At 45.2% G+C, this 14695-nt stretch overlaps 1 protein-coding gene across 1 annotated transcript in view; it reads left to right on the forward strand.

The window, feature by feature from the left end:
• The window catches only part of abhd3 (abhydrolase domain containing 3, phospholipase), a 144084-nt gene extending 133078 nt beyond the window's left edge, over nt 1–11006 (forward strand). The window contains exon 9 of the mRNA XM_085992808.1: nt 9613–11006. Coding sequence (XP_085848934.1) covers nt 9613–9791 — 179 coding nt within the window. The 3' untranslated portion in view covers nt 9792–11006. The remainder of the gene's footprint in view (nt 1–9612) is intronic.
• The last annotated feature ends 3689 nt before the right edge of the window (nt 11007–14695 follow it).

The raw sequence follows: 14695 nt of genomic DNA on the forward strand, positions 1-14695 counted from the left end.
GGTTAAAATCTGAAGTCTCCATGAAGTTGACTGATCTACTAAATGTTTCCAATATTTTCTGGTTTTGTCCTATTAACCTCATGCCTAGCACTAGCCTTCTTGTATTCTTTTTTCTCTCTTACTCACTCGCACACTGACTGCTCCAAATATATTCAAGCACAATACCATGTCATACAGTATATTCTCATGCAAGAAAAGTTTGAAGATTTCATACAGCCAGAAACCTAACATACATTCTTATTCTCTTTTTTAGGTGCCCTACAAAAAGCATTCACAGCTCCTAGTGGCTTCCAAGAAGCCAGCTCCTCAGTACCCCTATCTCACTCACTCCACCTATCACAAGCATCAGCACAGGTACATCCATCCCACAGGATTGAGGTAGTCAGTTTGCGGTGGGCACACCAGATGATACACAGAATAAGAGTGAGCAGCAGCAGGTAGCAAAGAGAGTGGAGGAAGAGGAATCTATTTACTGAAGGGTCAGCTCATGTTCTTCCTCGGTTGCAAAGCCCTGGGATTTTGACATCACGGCAACTGCAATTAAAAATATATCTGAGCAACAACATTTCTACCATCTTTAAAGGATGTGCCAAACACTGCAAAATCTAATAGTGAGCGTGAAAGAGTCCACAATGGCACATCTGGGCAGTCATGCAGGAAGCTTTCTGTTCACCTCAGGACTATGGACCACTTGGAAACTGCAGGACTATCTGCAGTGCAGTTCCCAGTGAGAGAGGTCCTAAGGTCAGCCACAGTATCTTTTGTAAATACTCTGATTGCTTCTTAGGTTCCAATCTCCAAAAAGCTACCTTATATGGTTTCAACATGCAAAGAACTATTATGCAGGCATCAACTACCTTCCAGGGGTCTTCTACCACACAGATCAGCTGACATATTGAAGGAGTACCCAGCACTGGGGAATCTCTGAAGTAGACACAGATGCGACTGTTCCGCAAAAGAAGACACTATATCAGCCCACCCCAGGTCAAATAACAGAAGCGGTAGTAGAAAGCAGATAGCACCAGGCAGCCACTGTAGCAGCAAACATGGCATAGCCAGTGGCAGGGCCATCCCATGGTTCACCAGAGAGATTTGAGTACATTGGGCCTATACTCTCTGGGGTTTGGAAGAATGAGCGGTGATCTCATTGAAACATGTAAGATTCTGAGGGGGATTGACAGGGTAGATGCTAAGAGATTGTTTTCCCCTGGCTGGAGAGTCTTGAACTAGGGGACATAGGCCCGTATTTTCCGATGCCTATGGGTGTGTACGGGCTGTGTACACACCCGTAGGGACATTGGAAATGCCGGTATTCAGGCATGCAAAGCACATGCGCTGAAAACCGGCATTTCCGATCTGTCAAGAATGCTCGGATGCCTGCCCTGGAGAAGGGTCTCTGCAGGTGGAGTGTTCCGCTTTTTTCAGAACCTCCGCCCACAGAAAACCCTTAGAAATCTTTCGCCTGGTAAAAGCAGGCGTAAGGCCTGTTTTACCAGCATAAGAGTTGAAAAAAAGTTTTTAAAACATTTTTCACTCATTTATAATTTAAAAATACTTTTAAAAAAGGTACGTTTACTTTTAGCCCCGTAAAAAACTTTAATTCTTTTTTTCAAAAAATTAAATTTTTGTTTAAAATATTTAATCTATTGTAATTTTAACTCATTTTAAAAACGTGATTTAAAAACATTTATTTAATGTTTTACTGTGTTTTTGGGGTGATCTTCATTCATATATTTGACAGGTCGACCTGTCAAAAGTATGAAGGGAGATTCCCTTCTCCTATTGGCTGGCCTGGCCCATGTGATCCCAGGGATGCTTGCGAACTGCATGCGCCCCTGGGATACGTGGGCCCTGCGCATTTCGACTGTGGAGAGGCCCAGGAGCGGAAGTGTCCGGACCTCTGGAGCCCGCAGGTAAGTTCGTAGATTTTTTTCCGATAGGAGGCACCCGCACGCTGGAAGCCTCCTATCGGAAATTACGGGCCATAGTCTCAGGATAAGAGGTCAGCCATTTAAGACTGAGATAAGGAGGAATTTCTTCACTCAAAGGGTTGTGAATCTTTTGAATTCTCTACCCCAAAGGGCTGTGGATGCTGAATCGCTGAGTATATTCAAGGCTGAGATAGATAGGTTTTTGGACTCTAGGGGAATCAGGGGATATGGGGATCGGGTGGGAAAGTGGAGTTGGGGTCGAAGGTCAGCCATGATCTTCTTGAATGGCGGAGCAGGCTCGAGGGGCCGTATGGCCTACTCCTGTTCCTAATTCTTATGTTCTTATGTTCTTTCCACAAGGAGAATACATCATTCTCTATATAAACAGTTTGGAATAAATAGATTGCTGTGGTAAAATTGTCTAACTATCAGTATTATTATCATCATCAGGAAAAATAGTTTTCATATTTATACCTTTATTTTACCTCTTATTACTGCAGAAGAATTGAACAGTACCAAATTTGTAGCCATCATATAGCAACATTAAAATTGGAACAAGATTATTTGGTCTAGTAAACGAATTTCTTCAGCAAACCACTCACAGTTTGGCCTATCATAGACTCCATCCAATATATCTCATCTCCTGAGAGACTGAGGCCCCGATATTTACTCAGGGCCATGAAGAGAGCGGGGGTAGAATTTCTGGATGGGAATTCTAGATGTATGGGTTTCCTGAACATCCTGCTGAAATTAACAGCAGGACGTCTTTTCAATTTTTTCAGCAGGTTTCCCACTCGACAGCCAGCCTGATTGACAGGCTGGCTTCCTATCAGGCCACAGCCAGGGAGCGGAGAGGAGGGAGGGAGAGATCATGATGGGAGGGTGGAGATCGAGGTCAGGCTCTTCAGATGCAGGTCGGGGGAGGAGATCGTGGCAGTCGGAGGAGATCGTAGATGTTGGGGATAGATTGTGGAGGTCAGGAAAGATCGTAGAGGTCCGGGAGGAGTTCGGGGTGTGGGAGTCAGTGACCAGGGGGTGTTGGAGATCATAGGGGGGTAGTCGGATATCGCGGGGGATGGGGTGGTTGGCCGATTGGCAGTGTGTGTAAAGAGGTAAGCTTGTTGGGCTTGGAGGAAACACTCCTGCTCCTCCTGCCCACAAGCACTTACCTCATGGATCCAGCCCTACCCACTCCTTTTACCTGCCAGGTTTCCTGAGCCCTCCATGGGTTAAAAATTAAAATCCTACTAAAATGGAGGCATGCAACCTCCTTAAAAGCTTTTACTGACTGACCTACCTCCCGAGAGCGGATTGGTCACTCGCCACCCCCCCCCCCCACCCCCTCCCCCGGCCCCAATCTGTCTCTGTTAAATCCGCATGTGGGTGGGTTGGGGTAGGGTTTGAGATTTAAAAGATTTTTACTTCCCACCTATACCCAACCCATCCCTCCTTGGGGGTTAAAATTTCCTTCTAAATTTCTAATAAAATAAATCACTGTAAAATTTCTCCCTCAGCCATAATTAGGCAAATCCTCCAGGATATCAGTCAAACGTTCCAGCTAAATTATTCAACCCCAATCAGTTACATTCCACACTTATTAATGGGCCTGAATTTGCGGTCGGAGGCTTCCTGCGGGCGGATGCCTCCGAACCTCAATAAAACTATGCATCTACCTGATGGTCCTGGATCCACGGAGACTCGCGCTCCTGGGCCTCTACACGTAGGCCTGCATAAAGGCTCACGTATCCCATGGGTGCATGTGGTTCACAAGCGCCCCTGGGATCACTTGGGCAGGCCCAACCAATCAGAAAGGTGATTCCCATTATGCTTATGGGATTCCATTTACGTACGGAATCCCCATACACTGAATAGGAATCACCCAAAAAAAATATTTTTACAGCACTGAAATAAAAAAAATTACCTGCTTAAAATTAATTAAAATACAATTTATTTAAACATTTAAAACAAAAATTTTATTTTTTGAAAAATAAATGTAAACATTTTTCAAGGGGCCAAAAATAACAAACTTATTTTACAGGTTTTTGAATGTTAAAATTCTTTTTTTTAATTTATTTTAATATTTATTTTCACCCTTATACTGTTAAAAGAAGGCCTTACGCCTGCATTAACCCAGAACTTGCAGGGCACTTACGGCTGCATACACCATCATAGGCCCTGGAAAATCCAGGCCATTGTATTATTCATGGACAAAATTTTTTTTAAGTATATCTTGGTTTGGCTTCCACTCTGTTTCTTTCTGTCTCCCTCCCTATCTTTCTATATGACTCCTGCTCTGTTATTCTTTTCAGTACTGGTGGTGGTGCCCTGCACAATGAGACGATGGATGATGGTTTCTCAATAATTATTCTTATCCAACCAAATCTGGGTGGGATGCAGATTCTAGTTTGTAGATGTAGATGTCTGCAGAGTTCTCTGCTATTAGGTAGCCAGAATTACATTTCAGGACATCCAGTCAACATTTTGTATTCTGTGCAAAGGGGGCATTGAGTAATCTTGTTTTAAAAGCAAAGGCCAGTAAAGTCATTAGCTGAACGTAGCTATTGTTCTAATTGTGGGGGGAGAAATAGAGTAATACATCTTAGCAAAAGTAAAGGCTACTGCTTGATAAATGTAAGCATATTGTACTACAAGCTATCAGCAAAACAGCCACATAAGTAATTTTTATGCTTTGACAAAGCTCTTTGGCGAGAACCCGAATATATATTATTTGGATTCGGGAATAGGAAGTACAATATCAAAATTTGCGGACGAGACCAAATTGGGGGCTACAGTTCATACTGAGAAAGAGTACAACAAAATACAAGAAGACGTTAACAAACTTCCACAATGGGTGTCTATATAGCAAATACATTTCAATACAGATTAAATCCTAGGTGGTGCATTTTGTTAGGAGGAATAAGGAGGCCACCTATTCCTTGGAAAGTAAGGGCTGAATTTTGCCGGCGCTCAGAGTGTGGGTTTGGAGGCAGATCCGCTGTCAAAATTGAAATGATTGACAGCGGGTTGGGAACCCGCTCCGAACCCACCTCCATGTAAGTTTCCAAAGTGTCGGGTCTGCGATTTCAGAACAGACCCAACACCAAACGGCGGGGGAGGCATTTAAGATCATTAAATGCTTGTTAAACGCTTGTTAATTACTATTTTGCCAGCCTATTTCTATTTTACCATTTTTTTTTACGAGGTTCCCATTGCTCGGGGATCATGTCAGGTAAGTAGGTCGGGTTCTCTATGTCTCCCCATTGCTGTGAATAGGTGACAGCTGCAAAAGAGGTATGAAAGCTACCATTTCATAACTGCTCACTTTCCAATGTCAGAAGCTTGAGCTTTCAGAACTTGGAAGACACTTTTGAGCTGTATTCAGTTTGGAAGGGTTTGGAGTAATTGTGGGGGGAGAACCACTGTCACCTCCTTGGAGCAAGCTTTCTCACCATTGACAGATCGCTTCTGTCATCTCAACTTCAGCTGCTGTCTATTCCAGCAACATCGGTGCCCTTGAAAAAATCTCACCTTGGTCCTCTGAATCCCTCCACAATCAGCCCCAACACCAACATCACCAACAACAACACCAACCTTCTCCACAATCATCTGATGCTGTACAGGGCATCAGCCCCTGACAATATTGCTGCCTGGGAGGCCAGCAATGGCATCACCATGGCCAGATTTACTTCATGATGCGCCAGGTTGGCACCACCCCACACCAACACCATAAAGCATCCCTACAATGTCCAAGCCATTCCTTTCACACTCATCACAATTGGGCGGGGGGTGGGGGGCGTTATGTCTCAACATTCACTGGAACTCACTAAGACACTTCTAAAGTTGAGCACAGATCTATCCAATAAGATAAAGTGTTGAAAATATAGATTTCAGTGTTTGACAACACATTAACAGAAAGTTCACATGAACATTGGCTAAACCACTCAAGTGCCTATCCTTATGTGTTGTTAGTTGCTATGCTTGCAGTAGGATGAGGGTGAATGTGAGGGGTGGCTAGTGAGATGGGGAAGTGATAATGTAGATAGAGAGGGATGGGTGGAGGTGCAAGGTAAGTGATATGAGTAAAGATGTGCAGGAGTATGGTAGGGAAGGCAGAGTGATGTGGATGTGATGAGTGGCACAGCAGGATGAGGTTGAGTGTGGCTTGGCAGTAACGTTTCGTGATCTGCTCAGATCGTTGAAAGGCTTGCACCACTGTAGCCTGGTCCTCCTGATGACATCCCTGCTTTTGCCCTCCTGTGCAATATGCAACCAGGCTGCGGTGCTGTCCTGGGGAGGTCTCTTCCGCCCATAGGAAGGGAAGAGAACCTCCCTGCGTTTTATGACTCCCTCCGTAAGCATATGGAGGGAGTCATGCGAGAGCCTGGGTGCAGCCGTCCACCTTTGTGCAGTGCTTGTCAGTGTTTGCCGCACCTCAATGCTGCAGAACTCTGACAGAACAACTGTCAAAATGAATGTGGACATGGCTCCTTTAAGGAACCCATCTGATCAAATGACGTCATCAGACCCGCTTCCTTTTAATTGGCCAGGAAACGCACAGGGCGGGCTTAACAAGCCCAATCTACATAAAATCACTTGCAGAGAGCAGGCTAGAGTCGGGAGCGGGACCGGGACCCGCCACGATCCCACCTCCGCTGGTAAAATCACGGCCTAAGTATCTAAGTGGGGTAGAGGAGCAAAGGGATCTAGGGGTACAGATTCACAAATCATTAAAAGTAGCAACACAGGTTAACAAAGCCATAACAAATGTTAACAAAGAACTGGGGTTCATTTCTAGAGGAATGGAATGCAAAATAAGATAAGTTATGTTAAACTTATATCTTCTTCTTAGGCAGTCCCTCGGAACTGAAGATGACTTGCTTCCACATTAAAAATGAGTTCTCAGGTGACTGATGAGTCCAATGCGGGACCTACAGTCTCTGTCACAGGTGGGACAGATGGTGGTTGAAGGGGCGGGTGGGTGGGGTGCTTGGGTTGACGTGCGCTCCTTGCGCTTGCTCCCAGCCAAGAGACTTGAGGTGTTCGGCGCCTTCCCGGATGCTTCTCCTCCACTTAGTGCGGTCTTGGGCCAGAGATTCCCAGGTGTCGGTGAGGTTGTTGCACTTTTTCAAGAAGGCTTTGAGGGTGTCCTTGAAGCGTTTCCTCTGCCCACCTGGGGCTGTCTTGCCATGTCAGAGCTCCGAGTACAGCGCTTGTTTTGGGAGTCTCGTATCGGGCATGCGGACGATGTGACCCGTCCATCAGAGCTGATCGAGCTTGCCAAAGCTTCGATGCTGGGGATGTTGGCCTGAGCATGAACACTGACATTGGTGTGCCTATCCTGCCAATGGATTTGCAGGATCTTGTGGAGGCAATGTTGGTGGTACCTCTCCAGTGCTTTGAGGTGCCTGCTGTACTGAGGTCCATGTCTCTGAGGCATACAGCAGGGCGGGTATCACTACTGCTCTGTAGACCATGAGCTTGGTGCCAGGTTTCAGGTCCTGGTCTTCAAACACTCTCTTCCTCAGGCGACCGAAGGCTGCACTGGCACACTGAAGCTGGTGTTGGACTTCGTCATCGACGTCTGCCATTGTTGACAGTAGGCTCCTGAGGTATGGAAAGTGGTCCACGTTGTCCAAGGCCTCGCATGGATTTTGATAATCGGGGGGCAGTACTGTGAAGCGGGGGCAGGTTGGTAGAAGACTTTTGCCTTACGGATGTTTAGTGTAGGGCCCATGCTCTCATATGCTTCGGTGAAGGTTTTGACAATGGTTTGGAGTTTGACCTCCGAGTGTGCGCAGACGCAAGTGTCGTCTGCATAATGTAATTCGACGACAGAGGATGGAATGACCTTGGATCTGGACTGGAGGCGACAGAGGTTGAACAGTTTCCCGTTTGTTCTGTAAATTAGCTCCACTCCAGCGGGGAGCTTACTGAGGATGAGATGGAGCATTGCAGCAAGGAAGATCGAGAAGCGCGTTGGTGCGATGACACAGCCTTTCGAACTTATATAGAACCTTGGTTAGACCATACTTGGAGTACAGTTCTGTGCTGTAAATACTGTGTAGCTTTACTATTTGCCACATAGCTGCAACTACACTTGTAGTTTGACAGAGCTGTCTTGACCACTGCTGTGGTTCCAAAGACCAAAATTATCCCTCATAATAAAATGGGCAATTCTCTCAGAGCATGCCATGGTATATGGAGCAGGGATGATGAGAAAAACACTACTAGCCAAATATTTAGAAACATTCACCCTTAAATTAAGTTCTCCTCAAATTATTTTTGCAAAACAACATGACTTAACAAATTATTATTGTTTTGCACGCTCAACAGCAAATATCAGAAAACCAGGTGGGTCAAAGCACACACCTGGAAAGAAGCCTGACTGATTTGTTCCAACCCACTTGATTTTTTGATATTTGCTCCGCCAGGCAATCCAGCGTGCTTGAGTGCAGTCCCAGGAAAATTTCCTCACTAATATTTTGAAAATTGACCCAACCTTTAACACCTCCATTGGCTTAAATATTAAAGCAACAGCAAACATTTTTTGTTTTTCTAAAAGTATTGATGGGGCAGAAATTGATCTCCGTTGCGATGTTTTTTCTCTCCCGGAAATGTGCCGGATGCCAAATTGAAAGCCAGCACCTTCCAATTATTCTGGGCATTCATCTGAAACAGGGATTCGGCCCCTTGAATGTGATAATTAGGGTCATAACACCTGTTTTAGGACCCCGTCCCCAAATTTGCCATAAACTGGTGGGGAGCATGCTCCACTCAGTCTTTCAGGGTCTACACCGCCTCCAGCGGCCACCAGTGAAAAGGTAAGTAAAGGTTTTTTATACTTGTGTTTATGTGGAACCAGGCGAAGCAGGAGTACTCCTCCTAGCTCCACAACAACACTGCGGGCCTCTGCTAGCCTGGACTCACTCTCCTCCTGCTTGCCTCTCCCACCAGGACTTCCCTGCAGGCCGGTTTTGCGTCGGAAGCAACTAGATTTTCCATGGGCCTGACCAATGAGCTGCATCGGGATGCCCAATTGGCTTTTGCAGCTCATGGCGATGAGGCCTGAGGCCCAATGTGCAGCGAGTTTCAGACCAACATCTTTGGGCATTCGTTCCAGACGCACCATCCACTTCGTGACAATTTCCAACACTACACCAATTTACCCACTGATGACTTTGGAGCAATTAGGATCTGAAATTACACAGTAAAATAATAACGTGCAAATGCTTAATACCTTCATCTGGAATTCCATTGCCCCATTATTTTGGTGGTGGTGTTAACCCATTTATTTTAAATAGGTTAACACCTCAGCTAAAATAGCAGGGAGAGGAAGTACAGGAAAATGCATTAAACTTCCAAATAATCATTATCTCATGGCAGAATTTCAGAGTTTGTTTAGCATGTTATATGGTATTGAAAGGAGAGTAGCAAATGTAATCTTAATCACTTATTTAATTTGTAAGCTAAAATATTAATCTTTTAAAATTACTTTTACTTATGATAGTTTACATTGCAGTGCGTGAAATTGGTCTTGTTTGTGGAAATTATTTGTTCTCAACTTAAAGCTGACTCTTGAGCATTGCTCTTCAGTGGGCTTTACTGTTAATAATTTTCTCATTTGTTGAATGGCTGGCAATAACTTTATACATTACTGTACTGACATTTGTATTTCTTTCAGCCATACCTATGCAGTCTGCCAAACAGAACCCAAATGTTGCACTGCTACTAACTACACATGGTGGTCACATCGGCTTCTTGGAAGGGATATTTCCTCGATGGACCACTTATATGGACAGAGTCTTCAAACAATTTATACAAGCTGTCTTTGAGCATAGGGATGAGCTGAAAGACACATAACTCTTCAAAGATGTTCATTCCCATTGTTTCATATCTTAAATTTACTGACCAAACTATTGAAAATCCCAACACTGGTATTTGAGCACATTGTAAAATACATTATTACTTGTATCATCATGTATTTAAAATGCCAGACTATCTGTTACTTGAACTTGTCCAGAATTTAACAAAAGGGTGAATGACAGAGCCGAATCTATTATACTCAGACTAAATTTCAATTTATACTTGGGTCTCTTTCTTTCGTGTGAGTTGATTATTTTGTGTTAATTTTAAATATTCAGGTTTTAATTTTATATTATCCCTTTCTAACTACTGCTTCATCTTTTATCATAATTGTTCATTTTGCATACCCAGTTGGCACCGAACCTCTATAATTACCACAGTATCAACGGTACATTGAAATCCTCAGGGCTATTATTTAATATATGGGCCAGTAGTTTTAATTTAATCTTTTTCTCAACATATTTGCAATTCATAATATGATTGTATCGTTCAGAAGAAAATGCATTTGCACACAATTTAACACTTGCCCAAATAACTTATGTTGTAGCAGTTTGCATCTTGTATTGATGCTGACTCATTCATTGCAATTATCCACAGTTTGGTTAATATAAAGCAAATGTAATAATATAACAACAGAATAACTATCATAAATGCAATATTTAATAAGGAAGAAGCACAGATACCGCTAGGACAAAAATTCTTGCCTGAAAAGGAATGCAACTAAGCACAGATAATGCTGATGCATTTTCTTTTAAGTTTGGGCACAATGAATTTATTTTCAAACCATTAAACTACCTTGACTGTGCCTATTCCTTAAATGCTTGAAAACCAATAAAAATCAATATCATACTTAAACCAACAGCAGCTAACTCTGAATTGAACTGTACTTGAGCGATATCACAGTGAATGCAATATATTTGTCCCTGGGCTATAGTATTTACACAGTCGGTGCTACTGAGTTGGCCATGAGTTACTCTACATGCTTAGTTGTCCTGTCAGAGCATCCAGTACTTACTGGGATCTTCCAGCCCTTAGAGTATAATGTTTATATTAGAATTGATTTATCACAAGTCCAACCTCTCACGGATTGTATGTGACAACATGAGTTACAAATGTAATAAACTTTTTTTCTGAGAAAACTCTTAAGCAACAAGAATATGTTTTAAGATACTTATTATATATTTATGAAAAAATAAAATTTTCTAAACCAAGCATTGTTTGTTTATTTAGTACAAATAACATTAATTTTAAAGTTACGTTATGGCACCATATACTATTTCATATTTTGAATAATGGATTGGTCCAATACCTATAACTTTCAGCCAAGGTATGTGATGTGCCTTCAATAACCACAAAACTAGAAGTTATAGACCTTAACAAGTTGGCTTTTAATCACTAAGATCAGAGCTAACATCTCAACACACCGACTGGCTCGCAGGAATGAGTCATACAGATCCTGGGATCTTTAACTAAGAGAAGTCAGGGGCGGAGCCAAGAGCCAAGACCTGGAACCTTCCAGGTTAGTCAGGAAAGAGGAAGTGAAACTATACACCGTGTGGGGGAGGGTAATATACATGAGTGCAAAACGAATACAGGCAAGACAAACAGATTTCATTACATTCGCCCCTTCTTTAGATTTAGTCCATCGGGGTGATGTTTCTTAAAAGTTGGTATAAGTGAGTCTGTCAGGAGGTTTTGCGGTTCTCAGTGATCGGCGCAAAGCCAGTTGGGGTGCCTCTAGGGGAGTGGATTCTGGTTCCTCCGCTGTCCGGGCCTCCGCAGTGTCTTCCAGGTTATCTGCAGTGTCCTCCAGGTTAAAGTTGGGTATTGATACCTCTGGGCGTCCTGTCTCTTTTTGGTGTAGATCTTCCTCGGGTAGTCTCTCATCGTTCTCTCCGCTCCCCGAGGGAGCGAGGTCTTTTATGGAAACAGTGTCCTCTCGCCCGTCAGAGTATTCGATATAGGCGTACTGAGGGTTTGCATGGAGGAGCTGTATCTTTTCCACAAGGGGGTCCGTTTTATGGCCTCTCACGTGCTTCCGCAATAGTACTGTCCCCGGAGACGTCAGCCACGCGGGTAGAGATATGTCCGAGGTGGATTTCCGGGGGAAAACGAACATCTTTTCATGAGGGGTAGCGTTAGTGGCTGTACATAACAGAGACCTTATGGAGTGGAGCACGTCTGGGAGGACTTCCTGCCAGCGGGAGGTCGGAAGGCCTTTTGACTTTAAGGCTAACGTGACAGCCTTCCAAACAGTAGCATTCTCCCTTTCCACTTGCCCATTACCCCGGGGGTTGTAGCTAGTGGTTCTGCTAGTGGCTATCCCCTTTGAGAGCAAGAACTGGCGCAGTTCGTCACTCATCATAGGGCAGCTCGGTGGCATAGTGGTTAGCACTGTTGCCTCACAGCGCCAGAGACCCGGGTTCGAATCCGGCCTCGGGCGACTGTCTGTGTGGAGTTTGCACATTCTCCCCGTGTTTGCGTGGGTTTTCTCCGGGTGCTCCGGTTTCCTCCCACAGTCCAAAGATGTGCGGGTTAGGTTGATTGGCTATGATAAATTGACCCTTAGTGTTAGGGGGATTAAATACGTGGGGTTACAGGGATAGGGTGGGATATGTGTTGGTGTAGGGGTTACGGGGATCGGGTGGGATATGTGTCGGTGCAGGCTCGATGGGCCGAAATGGCCTCTATCTGCACTGTGGGGTTACTGTGATTACTGTGATACTGTGACGTCCCCCTATCGCTATGTATGTAGTTCGGCATGCCAAACATGCAGAATAGATTACAGAGACACTTGATGACCGTGGCACTGGTCATGTCTGGGCAGGGAATGGCGAAGGGGAAGCGGGAATATTCATCGATGATATTGAGGAAGTATACGTTACGGTCGGCAGAGGGAAGGGGTCCCTTGAAGTCCAGACTTAGGCGCTCGAATGGCCGTGTGGCTTTGATAAGGTGTGCACGGTCAGGTCTGTAGAAACGAGGCTTGCATTCTGCACAGATGCGGCAGGCTCTGGTCATCGCCCTGACCTCCTCGATGGAGTGGGGCAGATTGCGGGACTTTATAAAATGGTATAGTCGGGTGACCCCTGGGTGACAGAGGTCGTTGTGGAGACCCTGTAATTTGTCCGTATGAATGCTGGCACACGTTCCCCGCGATAGGGCGTCTGGGAGTTCATTAAGGGCTCCCGGCCTGTACATAATATCATAGTCGAACGTGGATAGTTCGATCCTCCACCTGAGTATTTTGTCATTCTTGATTTTCCCCCTTTGTTATTAAACATGAAAGCCACCGACCGCTGGTCGGTGAGCAGGGTGAAACGTTTGCCGGCTAAGTAGTGTCTCCAGTGCCGCACTGCCTCCACTATAGCCTGTGCCTCCTTCTCGACAGAAGAGTGCCTGATTTCAGGTCCCTGAAGGGTTCGGGAGAAGAAGGCCACAGGTCTCCCAGCCTGATTGAGGGTCGCAGCTAAGGCAAAGTCTGACGCATCGCTTTCGACTTGAAAGGGAATGCTTTCGTCCACTGCACACAGTGCAGCCCTTTCAATGTCCTGTTTGATACTGGTGAAAACCTCCCGAGCTTCAGCTGATAGTGGGAAGGACATCGATTTAATGAGGGGTCGGGCCTTATCAGAGTAATTGGGCACCCATTGGGCATAATACGAAAAAAATCCCAGGCACCTTTTTAAAGCTTTGGGATTGTGTGGCAGGGGCAGTTCCTTTAGGGGGCGTAATCGGTCAGGGTCCGATCCAATTACCCCATCTTCCACCACACAGCCGAGGATACAGAGACGGGTTGTGTTGAAGACACATTTGTCTTCGTTGTAGGTTAGATTCAGCTTTCGGGCAGTTTTTAAAAATCTCGCAAGATTTAGATCATGGTCTTGCTGGTTGTGCCCGCAGATAGTGACATTGTCCAGATAGGGGTAGGTAGCTTGTAGCTTATTCTCGTCAACCATGCAGTCCATCTCACGTTGGAAGACCGAGACCCCATTTGTTACCCCGAAGGGCACTCTGAGAAAATGGTAGAGGCGTCCGTTCGCCTCAAAGGCGGTGTATGGGTGGTCCTCCGTTCTAATGGGGAGCTGGTGATACGCGGATTTAAGGTCGATAGTCGAGAAGACTCGGTATTGCGCAATCTGGTTGACCATTTCTGATATGCGGGGTAAAGGGTAGGCGTCCAGCTGGGTATAAATATTAACAGTCTGGCTGTAGTCAATTACCATCCGTTTCTTTTCGCTATTTTTAACTATGACTACTTGGGCACGCCACGGACTGGTACTGCATTCAATAATGCCTTCCCGCAGGAGTCTGTCCACTTCCGCCTTGATAAAGTGTCTGTCTTCCAGACTGTACCATCTACTTTTGGTCACTATGGGCCTACAGTTCGGAGCGAGATTAGCGAATAAAGAGGGCGGGCTGATTTTTAAGGTTGATAGGCCACAGACTGTGAGTGGCGGCTGGGACCCGCCATATGCTAGCGTGACACTTTCGTGGTGGCACTGGAAGTCCAGGCCCAAGATTACATTAACACAGAGTTCTGGCATCACGAGGAGTTTAAAATCCTTGTAGTCCGTGCCTTTTACAGTCAGTGTTACCACACAGTAGCCCAAAATGTCCGAAGTGTGGGGCTTAGCAGCCATAGCAATTCTGCTCCGTGTAGGGGTTACCGTTAATGAGTGCCGCCGTACCAGGCTAGGGTGGATAAAACTCTCGGTACTCACACAGTCAATTAAACATTTCGTTAAATTCCCGTTTACCTGTATGTCCATCATGGATTTTGTCAACGGGTGTGGCCTGGATTGATCCACCGTGATCGAAGCCACTGTTGGGCCCTGGGCGGCCGTTGAGTCGGGAAAAGATGGCGGATCCCAAGATGGCGGCCCGCACGGCACGCATGA

The sequence above is a fragment of the Somniosus microcephalus genome, chromosome 7, assembly GCF_052327205.1.
Source record: "Somniosus microcephalus isolate GS21.2 chromosome 7, FLI_Smic_1.0, whole genome shotgun sequence".
Classification (NCBI taxonomy): domain Eukaryota; kingdom Metazoa; phylum Chordata; class Chondrichthyes; order Squaliformes; family Somniosidae; genus Somniosus; species Somniosus microcephalus.